Source organism: Trichechus manatus, unplaced genomic scaffold (genome assembly GCF_000243295.1).
Source record: "Trichechus manatus latirostris isolate Lorelei unplaced genomic scaffold, TriManLat1.0 scaffold00049, whole genome shotgun sequence".
In the NCBI taxonomy this organism is placed as follows: Eukaryota; Metazoa; Chordata; class Mammalia; order Sirenia; family Trichechidae; genus Trichechus; species Trichechus manatus.
In genome coordinates this window covers 6,116,529-6,134,631 of record NW_004443985.1, presented here as the reverse complement: position 1 = coordinate 6,134,631, position 18,103 = coordinate 6,116,529, and the positions used below count along the sequence as shown (strand labels likewise).

At 41.8% G+C, this 18,103-nt stretch overlaps 1 protein-coding gene across 4 annotated transcripts in view; it reads right to left on the bottom strand.

The window, feature by feature from the left end:
• Positions 1 to 18,103, bottom strand: part of UBP1 (upstream binding protein 1) — a 52,198-nt gene that overhangs the window by 21,581 nt on the left and 12,514 nt on the right. The window contains exons 2-9 of one of the 4 annotated variants that reach the window (XM_023732239.1): positions 17,454 to 17,605; positions 8,296 to 8,372; positions 7,497 to 7,628; positions 4,212 to 4,317; positions 3,863 to 3,969; positions 2,470 to 2,622; positions 2,272 to 2,382; positions 1,744 to 1,851 (exon numbers count right to left, since the gene is read on the bottom strand). In XM_023732239.1, coding sequence (XP_023588007.1) covers positions 1,744 to 1,851; positions 2,272 to 2,382; positions 2,470 to 2,622; positions 3,863 to 3,969; positions 4,212 to 4,317; positions 7,497 to 7,628; positions 8,296 to 8,372; positions 17,454 to 17,605 — 946 coding nt within the window. The remainder of the gene's footprint in view (positions 1 to 1,743; positions 1,852 to 2,271; positions 2,383 to 2,469; positions 2,623 to 3,862; positions 3,970 to 4,211; positions 4,318 to 7,496; positions 7,629 to 8,295; positions 8,373 to 17,453; positions 17,606 to 18,103) is intronic. The other 3 variants (XM_023732240.1, XM_004377341.2, XM_004377342.2) reach the window with 3 other exon arrangements.

Here is an 18,103-nt window from a genome sequence, read left to right as displayed (position 1 = left end):
ACTCCCAGGAGCCAGCAGTACTGACTTTTCAACGTGGGGCCACTCCACACAGCAGCTCTTAGACTGTAACGAAGAGTCTTTAAGTCTGGGCATCCCTTTGTACTGAAAGCTGACTGGAACTACCCAAGAACTACAAGAAAAACTGGACCTCTTTTGTAGGCATTTGAAGGAATATACAAAATATACCAAGTGCCGTGGCCTTTCTTTTTTAAGAGATCAATTCATACCTTGCTTTCTTAACAACAGGTTTGCAGGATGACCCCTAGCTACGTCTAGAAGCATCTTAACCAAACCACAGACAGCCGAGGGCAACAAGCAACTCACTAGGAAGATGTGGAATCCCAAGGCCAGTGAGCCGCCGGCGTTCTGCGTGCTTTACCCGAGTCAGCAATCACTGAAGACGTACCCACAACAACGCTACCGTCTTCAGGTTAGTGGCGGGCTGGAACTGGTTTTTTCATCTATGAATTACTAGAGCCCATTTTTTAAACTGGTTGAATGGTTTGTAACAGGAGAGGAAAGTGATCTGAGCTACAAAGATCTCTCCAAAAGGTATACTAACAACTATCATCTGGGAGTCTTGAGCTGAAAAATCAGAAGGGGTAGAAATACAAAATCAGAGAGGGGTGCATTCTGGGAAAGGAGTACACAGCTGTTCCGTACAGCCTGTGATCTGAATGGAAAAAAAGCCCAACCAAAGAAACCGCCAGCGCGGGCCCCCCTGCACTCAGATGCGTGCGTTTTCAGCTTCAGCAGTGTGACTGCATACATCCAGAGGCACTTCAAACGTTTTCACTGGCCACTTTGACTTGGGAATGAGGTTCTTGTGATAGTGACTTTCACAGTCCACAGATAATCCCGGAAATACCACGAGAGTAACCAGTCCATCTCGCTACGCAAACGCTGCGACGGCGAATAATGTCGCCATTAATACGCAGGATGACATTAGTTTAAAAGCTCTGACGCGCTGGGTTAACATTTGCTGTCAGTACAGGCTGATCTACGTCAGCCGGCCAGGGCAGTCCTTGTGGACTGTTAGCTGGAAGAACCGAGCCAGGAGACAGACATGGGCCGCGATCGTCCCAACAAAGCTGCCTGGCTGTGTGGCGGGGCGCCCTGCTCTGGCGTGAAGCAGCAATCACAATGCAGATGCCAAGAGGAAACGCTAATGCAGGCCAAGGCTCTTCTCTACCAGTGCTGCCGACCGGGCTTTTAGACGCAGACAGACACACATTCTTTTACCGCATACAGAGAAATGGGACACAAAGCACTGTACACGTTTATGTCAAGCTTGCTGCCCTCAGTTCCCCAAGTGTGAACGGACTTTGTCAGCTGTACACACGAGGAAGCAACACCTTCTTCAACTACACAGAAATGGTTAACTGCGTCACTAAAGGAAGTATTTTCAATTAATCTCAGCACTTCAGTGTCTGAAGGAGGACGAGGGAGGGAGGGGGAAGGGAGGAGACAGGGCGAGAACACACATCTGCGGGTGTCGTTTTTTTTCCCTCCCAAACCACCCAATATGGCCAACAATGATTTGCTTTGCTTTAAAAGTGTTAGATTTAGGAAATTTTCCTCAGTGAGGAACAAACAGAAAGCAGTAAGTCTAAACAAAAGCAAATTAAATCAAGACAAGGACATCAAAAACAGATTTGGCTTTACTTTTCGTGGATGTCGGTCCTATATCTAACACTGCACAAGGTTTCTTGCACAATGAAAAGAGAAGCAGAAGTCCCTTACACTGCCTCGCTTTGCCAGAGAATCACCGTAGTCTGCTGGCAAAGTCCGCTTGCTGGACTTTTTCTGCTCATGTTCAACTGCATCTTCAATTATAGGCTCAAGCCTCATCTGGACAAACACCAAAGATTGGGATCAATGTCTTTTCATTATACAAAGAAAGACCTAATACCTATTTCAGTCCCTGCAGTCCAGTTAAACAAATGCATGACCGGCAGGGTTCTGAGGGGAAGAGAACGCAACACCCCAGCAGTGACAGAAAGCAGACCTTCTAGGTCCCGACTTCATCTCTTGACAACTTCAAAGTTTTTAAGGTCTGTTTCTGAGACCTGATTTGGGATTTCAACATCTTCATTTAAGATCCCACCCAGGAGCTCACCTACGAAAACCCCCAAATTTAGATATTTCCCCACCCACTGCACCAAAAACCCTGTGTCTGTCTACCCCCACCGTCTTCCCCTAGCCCTCTGCAGCGACTCTTCCTGCAGGCCGCTGCTCATCTCCCACACCCACACGGCCCCTGCACGTTACCTCCGTGAGGATGGTGGTGTCGTAGGACGGCTGGTACTTCTCCTTCTCATGGGCAGCTCTCTTCTCCATCTTCTCTCGGTCGGTTTTTTGTTTCCTGTCTGCTCCCTTAGGCTTCAAACAAAGCAGGTTAATTCATCACCTGGCTGAAGACAGCACACAGATACACAAGGGAAACAAGGTCTGGTTTCCATCTCTTACCTTAAACACTTTGATTTGGCAGCTAGCTGAGTGCAGATGATCCGTGTATTCCCCATTCTCATTCTGCTTAAAGGTGTCAACCTGGATCCTAAAAGGCACTCCCTTTTCACCCCCGTGCTTCCGGGGAGTAAATTCTGTGCTGATGCAGTGCACCTGGAAAACAATTCCTACTGAAATGGATTCAAAGTACCTGCCATTGATTACCTTCTCTTTTTCCCCTCCCAGATGTCCTGCCACCACTATAAAGTCAAAATCCTTTAAAATGAACTCCTAAATATCAGCCAAGTATCTCTCTGCATCGTTTTTAACTTACATTGCTTTCCTTCACTACACACCTAGTTACCCTGTTACACAGTATGAGAAAATCCTCAACTAAGACAGACAAATGATGTCCAGTGATTATTAGCTGATAGGGGATAATATTTGATTGAGCACGAAAATGCAAAACACTAAAAGTTTTTTACAGTTCAAGCAAACTCTAGCCTACTAGGCTGGTCAGCAATTAAAAGGTTTTCCTTTTCTGTATAAAGATTACCTACTCAATAGCTTTAATGCCACCACTTACAAATTAGAACATATGAGGTATTAGAATTACTTTTTTTTTTTTTTTAGGTATAATGGTATTATAGTTACATTATAAGAGGAAGACCTGTAACGAGATGGACTGACACAGTGGCTTCAACAATGGGCTCAAGCATAACAATTGTGAGGATGGCGCTGGACCGGGCAGTGTTTTGTTCTGTTGTACACAGGGTTGCTATGAGTTGGAACTGACTTGATGGCACCTAACAACACCGACAACAGTTACATTTTTAAGAAGCTCGTCTCTTAGAGTTGCAAACTGAGTACCTAAGGATGAAATAATGTGTCCGGAATTTGCTTCAAAATATTCCAAAAACAACTAAAAGAAGGGCAAACTGCTGCTTTCATCAACTATAGAAGCCAAGTGAAGGGTACGCAGAGGGCTCATTATTATTATTCTCTTACTTTTGCTGGGTATAAAAATTTCACTAAATGGTTTTTCAAATACTGTTATAAAAAATTTTAAAACCTCAGGCTTTTTTCCAACCATATTCTTCTTTAAATGGCAGCTGTTGTTCACAAGAAATGTCTCCCATGAAAAAAGGGAAACTGTGATTGTTGTTACTACTGGTGGTACAATAGTACTTGACTAATGATTCACAGAACATGAGCGTCTCCATGCATGTTAGTTTACAGCATCACTGGGCTAGGAGATTCAACTCAATTTCATGGTGTATGTTTAAAAAAAAAGACATTACAAGAGAGGTTACACATAAGCATTTAAAGGAAATTAGCCATTAGGAATTCAATCCCATCCGTGGCCTTCTACATGACTAGGTTAATATACTTCTAAGGATGTAAAAATCCAAACCTGAATGAAAGCAGATGTACGTTTTGCAGGGTCCCACAGAAATTCAACCGCATTTAACTGGCTTGGATTTGTCCTTGTATCAATTATTCCCACAGACATTGGGATATCTACATTCAAAAAAAAAAAACAGTTACACTGCATGCGACAGATGGTGCCAATCGAGAATTAAAAGGTTTCAAACTCATAAAGTTCATGGCTCAGGTTCTTTTAGTACCAAAAAGCAACTTCACTTTTAATTACAAAACAACTCAAGTCACACGGGATCTGCTAATACCCAAACTCTCTCCATACCATGCCATGCGGTGCCAACACAATGGGGTAACAGCTCAACAACCGCAGTGCTACGTACCTAAGTCGAGAAGTCTGTCTCCCGGGCGGTTCCACTTCCAGCCTTCAAGCTGCTGATGCTCCGTGTACTGTAGCCGTCTGTCATGGAAAACGACTCGGATGATGCTCTACAGACAAGGGGGGAACGATCACTTTTAAACAGCGCTAGCTAGAAGCGCAGAAGCATCTTCGCTACTTATGCATTAACCTATAAAAGCACACACAAACAGAGTCGGCTTTAAATATTTCCTAAGTGAACTTTTCTGAAGTATCTGGCTCTTGGATGCCTCCATTATGGGTACAATTATTTGGTTCAAAGAATTTTAACTCAAAAATAAAAACAATAAATGAGATGGTTACCTATGTATAATTTTTACAAAAGAATTTGGTACTGTGATTAAAAATTAAGGTCTGTTCCCGTAAAAGTAGTGAGCAAAGAATTATATTTCACCCATGAAAGTAATGAGCGAAGACTTCTCTTTCTATGAAGAAAATGCCAAAAACATACGTGAATTGTTAAAAGGAAAAAGCAATTTATGAGAAGAGATAGGGAAACCCAGGCCCAATGGTCACATAAACTTCGTTAATTTAAAGTAACAATATGCTAACTGGACTTCTTTTAAACAGACAGTGTTCCTAAAATGACGAAACTGCTGTGGAAAACAGTTTGTTGGTTCCTCAAAAAGTTAGAATTACAGTATGACTCACCAATTCCACTTCCAGGTAGGTACTCAAAAGAACGGAAAACAAAGACTCAGCCAGACACTTGTACACCAATGTTCATAACAGGGAAAAACAAAAACCCATCACCACTGAGTCAATTCCGACTCACAGCAACCTTTTAGGACAGAGCAGAACTGCCCCATACGGCTTCCAAGGCCGCAATCTAACAAGGAAGTGGAGTGGCTGCTGGGTTCAAACCACCAACCTTTCAGTTAACAGCTGAGCGCTTTAACCACTGCACCACTGGGGCTCCTTCATAATAGGGAAACGGTAGAAAAAACGAAATGTACACCAACAGGTGAATGGATAAACAAACGTGGTATAGATACAGATATATACACACACACACCACACATACACCAAAATGAAATATACCATAGTCATAAAAAGAAACGAGGTTCTAATACATGCTGCGAAATGGTTGAACCTTGAAAACATTATGCTGAGGGAAATAAGCCAGACCCCAAAGGATGCGTCTTGTATGATTCCACTAATACAGAGTATATCAGAGGTTAACCGGCAGCACGGAGCTTCTGTCTGGGGCGCTGACAAAGTTTCAGTGGAGACAGTGGTGATGGTCACACAACACTGTGCAATGAAATGCACACTGAAAAATGGTCAATTTTATGGTATATGTATTTTACCACAATTAAAAAAAAAAAAAAAAGCCTCAAGAACTAAGTAAGTATTATTAATGAAGAAATAAAGAACGTTACATTTCAACAATAACAACAGCAAACAGAGTCGTTCTAGTAGCCAACTAAAAAATAAAAAACCTGCCCCCTCATCCCCAGAAAAAGAGAACCTATATGCAAAATTTACTCTCAACTATTTAACCTGCAACTGGAGTCAGCTGAGGGGTGTGTATGCGTGTGTGTGTGCGTGCACCAGTTCTCTGCTCTCCACCCATCCTTCCTTCACTCTGCACAGGTTCCGGGTGCCAACTACTACTTCATTCTCAACAAGACAGAGGGTCATCAAAACGTACTCAGATACCAGATTTGCACTAATCAGTGTTTCTGACTACAATGCAATAAGATGTGGATTCAAAAGCATCTCTGGGGGTTTTAACAGCAAATAATTTGTTAGCAATACACATAGCAGTCCTGCCTCCCCTTCCTCCAAAATGCTGTTCAAAACACAGTAAATATTTTGAGGAGAACAACTGAAAAGTAGCAATGTACTTTTTGAAGTGGTTAAAAAAAAAAAAAAAAGCGGCCACATCAGTCGTTAGGGCCCACGTGGGGAAGTCCACGGGGCCCAGTTCCCATCCACCCATCCCCATTCTCCCCACCCGCACCCACATCTGCAGGACCTTCCCAGGCAATGTGTCCACAGGGCCCAGTTCCCATCCATCCATCCCCATCCTCCCCACGTGCACCCACGTCTGCAGGGCCGTCCCAGGGAAAGCACCAGCATGTACTTCACACCACCCTTCTGGCAGCAGAGCCCTCAGTGATGCTGTGTGGCCTGCTGTGGCCCCTGGGACGCCTACACCAGAGGTTCACGTTCTCCAACATGCTGGTCTCGCAGAACAAAGTGCAGCACAGAAAACGTCATGATTTTGGTTCTTCCATGTTCAGCAAGAACCAGACTAAATCCACACGTTCAAAGAAAAATAATTTGAGAATACGGACATTAGATTTAAGAGTTCTACTAAGCCCCATCCTAGAAGGTCAGACTTGCCCTCTAAGGGAATGTACCAACCCCAGCTGCCTGGGCACAGGCACAACAGACTCCAGGTACAGAGAGCCAACGTGGGAATGGGCTACAAACTTCTCTCCTTCCACCCCAAATATGTGGGGGGCCCCTGGAGTCAGAAGGGGAAATCTAAGAGCTCGCTTGGGCTGGCAAGACAATGATTCAGATGGGACCAGGTCCCCCCATCTTTCCCTCACAGAGGGGAAACACCCAAGCTCAGCCTCCCATAGGAATGGGGACTCCCTGCCCGCAGCATTGAGAGACTACAGCATCCCAAAGGCTCTCAGCCTCCAAGTGCTGGGCAGCTGGCTTTCCCGAAAACCCTAGTTATCAGCTAGCACCCCCAAGTGAGAATGCCGCAACCAAGCAGCTGAGTATCCACCCCCCTCGCCAAGGCTGCCTTTCCCTGCTTGCCTCTAAGACAGCAGATCCACAGGAAGGGGGGGTCCCTCCAAAGGGATGCATCCCCACATGGGCCCCAATACACCTTTCTGAGGAGGATGAAGGACCAGGGTAACTGTCTACGCCTCACCTGCAAACACTTCACTATATGAAATTTCACCTTTACCCAGAAAACTGTCTTTCGCACATTTTGCCCTGTAACGCCGTGGAATTTATAACGAACTCTGGTGTATGAGAGGTAGAGGCCAGAAGGACCCACCCTGCATGACACTGAAGGGGGGCAGGAAGGGTTTGACGCGTATGCTAAAAGGACAGCTGTCTAGCCAATGGCTATGCCTCCTACATCTGGGATGACCTACTTCTTTCAGATACACTAAGAGGGTAAACAGACCTTTTTCTACTTAAAAGAAACTGCAAGAGATGAAATAAAAGCATTTTTTAAAAGTTTTATATTTAACACTCACATCTTTCCCCAAACTACCTTGTACTCTGATACAAGAGAATGTGACTTGGATGGTGGTTTTGCTGCTGTTGTTTTTGCATAACTCCAACTAATTTTTCTATGGTTCCTTCTTCTCCAAAGGGCTTTCACATTTACTTCACTCGGTAACTGCTGTAATTCCCATTGTACAGATGAATAAAAAAAAAAAAATATAGCTCAGAAAGTCAGGAGTTTTTAACAGGAACACAACAGAGAGTCCCTGACAGAGCAGGAGAAAAGTGGGGTGCAAAACTCAAATTCTAGTAAAAAGACCAGACTTAATGATTTGGCTGAGACTGGCAGGGCCCTGGAAAACATGGTCCCCAAACTCTGTTAGCCCCAAACTAAAACCATTCTGAGGCCAACTCTTCAGACAGATTAGACTGGACTGTGGGACATAAAATGATACTCGTGAAGAGTGTGCTTCTTAGCTCAAGTAGATACGTGAGACCAAACAAGCAGCTTCTGTCCAGAGGTGAGATGAGAAGGCAGAGAGGGTCAGGAACTGGTTGGACATGGAAAATCGGGTGGAAAGGAGGAGTGTGCTGTCACAGTATAGGGAGAGCAATTAGGGTCACATGACAATGCATGTCTAAATTTTTGTATGAGAAACTAACTTAAATAGTTAACTTTCACTTAAAGCACAATAAAAAATAAAAAAAAGAAAGTCAGGAGTTTTAATACAGCCAGTACCTCTAAAAGTGAAATTAACTTTTTTTACTAAAAACTCTTGCAGCAAAACTGCCACCTTATTCAATCACTGCAGTATTTGCTAGGAGTTAAAATGAACTGCCCTTACCTTTACCAATTTTCCACTAATCTCAGGCATATCTCCCATTTTCCGGTTATCCAGCATCCGAATTTCGTAAGACTGACCTATTTAAAGAAACTGTGCATTATAAACAGTCCATCTAAAGAATGTCGCTTTGGTTCACAGAAAAATCTGACGTTCTCTCAGAACATACAATGACATACAATGTTAATTTGTCAGGGAAGCAAATTCAAGTTGATCCTTTCTCATCCCTGCAAATCACACCATCCTTTCCTTCCTACAGAATTAGTTTCTCTGCCAGTTTATTTTCATCTGCTACTCTCTCACACGAAATGTTTATTATGCGTGCATGCATCGTCTCCAAAGCCAATCTGTAATAACAGCTTTATTAAGACATAATTTACATATCATAAAATTCACCATTTTAAAGTGTATAATTCAGTGGTTTTTAGTATATTCACAGAGTTTTACAACCATCACCACAATCAATTTTAGAACGTTTTCATCACCCTAGAAAGAAACACTGTGCCCCTCAGCAGTCACTCCCACCCCTTCCACCACCAGGCCACTGTGTGTCTCTGGGGGCTGCCAGCTCCAGACATGTCACGTAATGGAACCATACGCTCTGTGGCCTTTTCTAACTGGCTTCTTTCGCTTAGCATGACATTTCCAAGGTTCATCTATGTTGCTGCATGTATCAGAACTTCATTCCTTTTTATCGCCGAATACGACTCCACTGTGTGGATGTAACACATTTTGTTTATCTATTCATTAACTGATGGATATCTGAGCTGTTGCCACTTCTTGGCTATTATGAATAACGATGCTAATCAACATTTGTATACAGGTTTTTGTGTGGACCAAGGCCAATTTTTAATCCTGGAGTCTTCTCCCCTATATCCAATGGACACCAAGACACATTTTCCCACTACTCAATTACAGTGTCTTTAAGAAAACACAAATAGATACTCACATACCAATCTACATAACTAGGGAGATAAACTGCTACTAAAAATTAATAATGTACTCCACATCCCCAAAAATGATTTCTGGATTACCTGTCATTAAGTAATAAAAATGACAACATAATTTGGTACACAGAAAATCAGTAAGCATTAAAGAGTGCTTCTGGTACCACATGAAGTTGTAGCTCTTAATGATACAACTACCAGTATCCTGTCCACATTCCCTTGGGGCTCACAAAAAATATACACAGGGTTCTAGATTATAGGGTCAAAATACAAATAGGGGTTATCAAAATACAACCAAATCACTTCAAAGTTGGTGAAGGAAAACAAGTACATGATAGTATGTTACAATGGAATATTTCTTAAATTCATTCAACAGATTGACAATAAAAACACCTTTATGGCAAGAGACATTTAGGAAGTTACTACAGTTTTCACAACGCACACACGCTATGTCAGAACTGTTGGCGCGTTATTTACGCGGGTGAGTTACATGTGAAAAAATACGGCAAACCAAAACATAGATTGGAAGATATCTGCTGCATATTTAACAATGGATCTGAATTCAGAACAGTCAATAAGAAATACTTTTTAAAATAAAACATACGAAGAGAGATTTTATTGAAAATCACACCATAAGACACATTTAAAATTGCACTCAAACTCCTAAGAAATTAGGAAATAAAAATTAACAAAATGTTTGCGCTGATTATCAGATCAACAAAAAAAGTTTAATGAATAAAAGTCAGGTGGACAAAGACACAGGAGAAATAAGGAATGGAAACTGATAAAAGTCTTGCCGGAAAACAATCTGGCTGCACCTGTCAGGTTAACTGCTATATCCTTTGACTCAGGGATTCTGAATAGAGAAAATAAACACAAAAAAGGCGAGAGCGGGTATATCTGCAACACACGTTACATACAGACGGCTAATCCCCCTAACACAGAAAGAGCTGGTAAAAAATCACTAACAAATGTCCGACAGCCCAGAGCAAAAAATGGGCAAATGACGTAACACAGGGTTCGCCAAAAAAAAAGGAAACGACAACAGCTCTCAAGCATGTTAAAAGGCACCAACCTCCACCAGAGAGACGCAAATTAAAACCACCCTGAGATCATGCTTCTCCTGTCAGAGCAGGATAACTCTCTCCGAGTTGTCGTGACTGACATATACTCTCATATACTGACGAGGAGGGGAGATGGTAAGAAGTATTTTCTGGTGTACAGGATGTCAAGGGGAGAAGAAACAAGAGTTAAGAATTAATACATATTTCTGGCCAAAGAAATGGAAGAACAGTTGCCATTTCCTGAGATGGGGAAGATCACAAGGAGTAGATCTGAGGGAGAAAATCACAAGTTCAACTGAACACACTAAGTCGGAGAAAACTACTGGCCAGCTATGTCAACAACAATCAAGCTGATTTACAAACTGGGGCTGAGAGGAAGAGAACCAGGTTGGAGATATCAATCAAGGACTTGTCAGGGTACAGTGGTTAGGTAAAGCCACTGCAGACAGGCCCACCCGAGAGTGAGTACAGACAGAGAGAAGAGGGCCAAGGACTAGCCCTGGGGGGCATGGCTGAAAGCTGCCAGTGAGATGGGAGGTGGACTAAGTGCACAGCACCCTGCCAACAAGGAGGAGAAATTCATCTCAACAGGGTTATCTTGCGATCCTGGAACTCAAAACTTCCTGGGAATGAAAAAATCAAATAAAGGAAGAAATCTCAATTCTTTATCTTCTTTTGCATTGTCTTTCCTGGTCAACCTAACGAGGAAATGTCTATGCTCAGTATAAAGTTCAATCTATTTCCACAAATGGACCTTAAGACTTACTGCTCTTGTATTCTACATTTTTAGTAGTCCGAAATCAAAAACAGGTTTTTAAAAAGGGCTCTACAGCACTTTGTCAGGCTTCATGCTTCAGACGTTTCCCCTATCATTCAAGATGTAAACTTACAATGAAAGAAACTGGACGTCTCAGTCTTTTTATTTCTTGAAGTTTATCACAACTTGCTCATGATTTAGAAATCCCTCTCCACCGACAAACGTCTCCAATGGCAAGGACCACTGAGGAAACTACCAGACTTAGACAGGTTAATTTACTCTATTTGGATCGCCCCCTCCATATTTTTCAGTAACGTAGCTTCCTGCAATATTAGTTTATGTTTTAACTGAAATATAAAGAATGTTCCACTATTAATGAAACACACAGTTAGCATAGTCAAGGAGCAATACTCTATGACTTGTTAATCCTATTTTTAGCTTTATCTTCTGAATTTATCTTTCAGGGTTCTCCTTCTCCCTCCATTTTTGGCTTAGAAACGCAAAAACACTGCCAGAGTTGAAAAATACAACTGCTGTGAGTCATGTCCCCCTCACCCTTGAAGGTACAGACTTTTCAATCTAGCTTCCTCAGATGACTCAAGAGCAACATGGAGCCCAAGATGTGACAGCGTGGCTAAGTTCAAAGCGCTTGTTGTTAGCTGCTGTTGAGCTGGCTTCAACTCATGGCGACCTTAAGCATAACGGAACGTAAGGCTGCATGGTCTGTGCCATCTTCATGATTGTTGGTATGTCTGAGTTCACTGTTACAGCTATTGTGTCAAGCTATCTCACTGAGGGTTTCCCTCATTTTCACTGACCCTCTACTTTACCAACCAGGATATCCTTTTCTAGCAATTGATCTTTCCCAATGATGTCTCGCCATCCTTGCTTCTAAAGAGACTTCTGGTTGTTATTTCTTCTAAGACTGATTTGTTCCTTCTTCTGGCAGTCCACAGTATATTCAATAATCTTCACCAACGTTACAATTCAAACGCATCAATTCTTTTGTCCTTTTTCATTGTCCAGCTTTCGCATGCATACGAGGCAACTGAAAAGACCATGGCTTGAGTCAGGTGCACCTTAGTCCTGAAAGTAACTCTCTGCTTCTGAACACTGTAAAGAGGCCTACTGCAGCAGACTGTCCCGGCACAATATGCCATTTGATTTCCTGACTGCTGCTCCCACGGATGTGGATAGCTGATCCAACAGAATGAAATCACTGACAACAACGAAATTGATGTTATCCATGATTTTTCAAAGTGTCAGAAACCTTATAATAAGAACCAAAGGAAATCTACCATGGTATAAAGTGGAACTAACCTAAAATGTCCTTTTTCTTTTCAGAAGCATGTATCATGCATCACAATTTTTAATCCAATAAACATGCTATTTCCTGAGGCTTAAAACCTGCTTGTAAAGTAGATAACACTGGTTAACTAATACTCTTAGAAGAGGAATCTCCAAGGAGAATTCTGCCTCCAAGTGAACAAATACTTTGAGAGAAACTAGAAGGAAAAGTTTTTATTTGCAGAGGTAACTCTGATCTGGCAGCAGCAACAATGAGCCCATCTGGAATAAATCAAGGGGTTCAGATCACAAGTCTCCCTCACATCACAAGGTGTGGAAGCAACAAAGATTCGGTCCCAGCTTTAAGACAGGGGCCACCTACTGCAGCCAGATCCCTGTGCAACGGGAGAGCCAGCTGTGGGTACTCCACCCTCCGGTGGCTCCATGCTGGGACTGCAGCTTTTCACACCACAGCCAGAGGCAGAGACTTCACTCCTCTCCTTATCTAAGAGCAGAGGGGAAAGCTGCTTAGGACAGACCAGGCCAACACAAACACAGCTTTTAAACTCCGCTCAAAATGATAGAGAAATTGACACGCTAATGCATGGATACAACTTGGAAAATCTGTTCCAATTTCTACCTAATATAGTTAGACAACACAGAATTTCCTCATTTCCTTTTGATGGTACACAAAGGCAAATATCCTTTAGCAACAACTGCCCAGAAGTAGAAGATGAGGTGCACTGAGGGGAGGCTTCTAACGGTGACCAGCCCCAGCCAGAGAATGGCATTCAGTCCCCAACTACGTGCCAACCCTCCTTTGAGGAAATCTATCTGTATAAGGTGGTGGTGAGGGGAAGCCCACATACGCTCCCTGAATATTCAAGGTAATAAAGCATGGTCTTTGGACCGGCAGCACCTGGAAACTGGTCAGATATGCACATTCTCAGGCCTAAACCCAGACTTACTGAACCCAAAATTCTACGGGACTTCCAGGTGGTTCTGATGCCACGGCTCTGTGTGAAGCTACAAACATCCAGCCGGTCAATTCTCTTTCTGAAACACCGTGTTCAGGACCTGCTCCTGGGAAAAGTTCTGATGTCACCCTCTGCTTAATCTTTTCCCAATTTTTTGAGCATCACGGCTTTGCAATCCTGTAATGTGTGTGTGTTTGTGTATCTTTTAGCTCTTCTCCCATTATAATATCACATACTTGTCTCTTCCACTAATCATGAGCTCCCTGTCACCACCAGCTCCTAGAACTGGACCCAAACACACGCTCCACAACTCTGCAAAGTGAATGCTGGGACAGAGACTGGAAGCGGGGCAGAGGGAGACTGCTAGGGGCTGACGATGTTGCACACAGGTAGGAACATTTAAATGTAAAAATACACCGAGATGTACACTTAAGACTTCGATGCACTCTACTGAACTGAATACATGTCAATTTTTTTTTAAATATCTAAGCTTCCCAAATTGACACTAAGCAAGTTAACGAACTACTGTAAGCCTCAGTTTTTTAACCTGTAAAATAGATTACTAAGCCTCTCCTAGGGCTACTGTGCGCACTAAGTAAGATAACTCATGTATTAACACACGCATCATACACAGTAAGCACTCCATAAACGTCAGTCCAATATCATCTTTGTAGACGGTGGATTGCAATGTTTATCAATATGAAATATCATTATCCTGTTTAATAATGAGAACGATAAAATTATGGGCACCCCCTCGCCCGAGGCCAACAGACAGACAAATCCAGGGCACTCCTTTACATAGGTTATGGGTGTGTATGTGTCTATACCATGGTATGTAGGTAACAGAATGTATTCAGCTATCCTCCAACTAAGGGAATTTTGGGTCCTTTCCATTTTATCATTAGAAATAAAGCTACAGTGAATATCCTTGCCCCACACTGTTTCTTCTGATATTTTTAAGTTTAAGATAAATTACTACATAAATTCTTAAAAGTTCTTTCACATATGAAACTCACGTCTCAAATAACTGAATGTCTATTAAACAAATATTAAATCAATGTCAAAACAGAAGTGAGGGTTTTGTCACAGGTACTACATACAGAATACAATTATCTGATGTAAATCTCATTGAGCCTACATTTATACATTAAAAGAAAAGCTGGACAAAGCTATTCTTCCACATTTCAGAATATTACTAGGAGTTATTGTTGTTAGATGTCATTGAGTAGGTCCCGACTCATAGCAACCCTATGCATAACAGAACAAAACACTGCCCCGTCCTGTACCACCCTCACAATAGTTGCTATGCTTCAGCTCACTGTTGCAGCCACTGTGTCAATCTATCTCATTGAGGGTGTCCCTCTTTCTCTGACCCTCTACTTTACCAAGCATGATGTCCTTTTCCAGGGACTGGTCCCTCCTGATGACATATCCCAAGTACATGAGGTGACATCTCACCATCCTCACTTCTAAGGAGCATCCTGACTGTACTTCTTCCAACAAAGATTTGTTCCTCTGGCTGTCCACGGTATAGTCAATATTCTTCGCCCGCAACATAATTCCAACGCATCAGCTCTTCTTTGGTTTTCCTTATTCACTGTCCAGCTTCCGCATGTATATGAGGTGACTAAAAATACTGTGGCTTGGGGCTGGTGCATCTTAGTCCTCAAACTGACATCTTTGCTTTTTAACACTTTAAAGAAGTCTTTTGCAGCAGATTTGCCCAAGGCAGTGCGTCATTTGACTTTCTGACTGCTGCTACTATGGGCGCAGATTGTGGATCCAAGTAAAATGAAATCCTTCACAACTTCACTCTTTTCGCCGTTTATCATGATGCTGCTTACTGGTCCAGTTGTGAGAATTTTTGTTTTCTTTATGTTAAGGTGTAATCCATACCGAAGACTGTAGCCTTTGATCTTCATCAGTAAGCGCTTCAAGTCCTCTTCACTTTCAAGAAGCAAGGTTGTGTCATCTGCGTATCACAGGTCGTTGATGAGTCTTCCTCCAATCCTGATGCCGCGTTCTTCCTCATATAGTTCAGCTTCTCGGATTATTTGCTCAGCATATAGATTGCATAAGTATGGTGAAAGGATACAACCTTGACACATACCTTTCCTAACTTTAAATCATGCAGCATCCCTGTTGTGTTTGAACCACTGCCTCTTGATCTACATACAGGTTCTGCGTGAACACAATTAAGTGTTCTGGAATTCCCATTCTTCCCAATGTTATTCATAATTTTTTATGATCCACACAGTCGGATGCCTTTGCATAGTTAATGAAACACAGGTAAACATCTTTCTAGTATTCTCCGCTTTTAGCCAAGATCCATCTGACATCAGCAATGAAATCCCTTGTTCCACGTCCTCCTCTGAATCTGGCTTGAATTTCTGGCAGTTTCCTGTTGATGTACTGCTGCAACCATTTCTGGATTATCTTCAGCATAATTTTACTTGCATGTGATATTAATGGTATTGTTTGATAATTTCCACATTCCACTGGATCACCTTTCTTTGGAATGGGCACAAATACGGACCTCTTCCAGCTGGTTAGCCAGGTAGCTGACTTCCAAATTTCTTGGCATAGATGAGTGAGCACTTCTAGCACTGCATCCGTTTGTTGAAACATCTCAGTTGATATTCCATCCATTCCTGGAGCCTTGTTTTTTGCCAATGCTTTCAGTACAGCTTGGACACCTTCCTTCAGTACCATCGGTTCTTGATCATATGCTACCTCCTGAAATGGCTGAATGTCAACCAATTCTTTTCAGTACAGTGAGTCTGTGTATTCCATCTTCTTTTGATGCTTCCTGTGTCATTCAGTTTTTTGCCCACAGAATCCTTCAATATTGCAACTCAAGGCTTGAATTTTTTCTTCAGTTCTTTCAGCTTGAGAAACGCCAAGCGTGTCTTCTCTTTTGGTTTTCTATCTCCAGCTCTCTGCACATGTTCTTATAATACTTTACTTTGTCTTCTTGAGCTGCCCTTTGAAATCTTCTGTTCAGCTCTTTTACTTCATCATTTCTTCCTTTTGCTTTAGCTACTCTACATTCAAGAGCAACTTTCACAGTGTCTTCTGACATCCATTTTGGTCTTTTCAATGACCTCTTGCTTTCTTCACGTATGATGTCCTTGATGTCATCCCACAACTGACCTGGTCTTTGGTCAGTCCCTAGGAGTAAACAGTCTAAATCCGACAGACAGCTCTTTCCAAAAAAGTTCAAGAAACTGAAGATTCTATTTAATGACATAAAAATGACTGCAATAAAATCTTAAGTGAATAGATGTATAACTGCAATTTTGTTTTAAAAAAAAATATATGCAGAGAAATATATCAAAAATGTCAACTACAGTTATCTTGGTGGGATGCAAGTGCAATCAGTTTTCAGCTTGATCCCTTCACATATTTCCCAATATTTCTACAATGGGCATGCACTATTTGTATAACAAAAATGTTTAAAATTTTAAAATATAAGAATTCAACATGCTTTCAATACATGTATCCAACAAATTAATTCCTGCTTATTTAAGTACTTTTGTTTACACTGGTAAGTCACATTGGCTTGTTCCCAAACTGTTAAGAGCACCCCAAAAAATTCCTTATATCTTGCCATGGTAAACTTTACCTCTCCATCTGTTTTCCATATTGCCCATTCACACTTTTGTATCACCAAAACATAACACTTGGACATAAAATATAAATAAGATGTGGGCAGATTAAATTTGAAACAGTGTATTTAGTCACAGAATACATCTTGATGTAATTTATGTGTATTTTCAGCACAAACCTGCTTCCTCTCTGAGACCAGGTTCCTTGCTGGCTGGACTTCAGGTTCCATCTCAGAACCACTGACACCCTTTTCTACTTGCTCACCTTTAGATTTTTTCTGAAAAACCCTGTAAGAAATCTTGCTCCACAGACTCTCCTTATGCAAATCAGTTTCCACAAGCTACTATTCTGCTGGCTCTCAGTAAAATGCCTATAATTTTCATTAATTAAAGTCGTAAAATTTAAGGAAAAGTAAAACGAATTTTGAATTATTATCAGTAACCTATGCTAGCATGCCAAAAACATTTACTCTGAAATTTGTAAATTCTTATCCGTCAAAATGTGATCTAGGTACACTCACCTTGGTTCAAGTAAGTAAGCGTTTCATCATGCAGTTTTACTGCCGGTGATGTCGCAGCACACATGACATACTGAAAGGGTGGGTGTTCAGTTTCACCATCCAACGGAAGGCTGGAATCTTCCTGCTTGAAAATGGGTAATGCCAACACATCGCTGAAAAGCAAAAAAATCAACACTGACCTTACTGTGAGTTATTAACAAGTAAGAGCATATAAAAATATTTGTAATTTCTTTTAAAAATTTAGATATGATATGTAGAATAAAAGAATTAGTAATGCTAATGTGGTTAACCCAAAAGACAGTAATATTACTAACCCATATTTCATTGGGAGGAGGGTGGCAAGAGGCAGCTGTAATTAGGCAGAGAAACTCAGAGGCAGGTGATAGTTAACAAAGTCCATGCTGCTGATTAGCAGACCAGGTTCACAATGCCTACGGTATTATTTTTAAGCTACTTTAAAACCTTCTTTGAACACTTTACACTCCAGATTATTTCCGGACCAAGTCAGAAAGTGTGTTCCCACCTGTTTTGAAAGGTGGGAACTATTACTGCTGTCAAAGGTAATCACACTGGGACCACAGAGTTCCAAGGAAGCACATGATTAAAATGACCCCTTGTGAAAAGTTCCCTGCTCAGCCAGGCAAGTACTG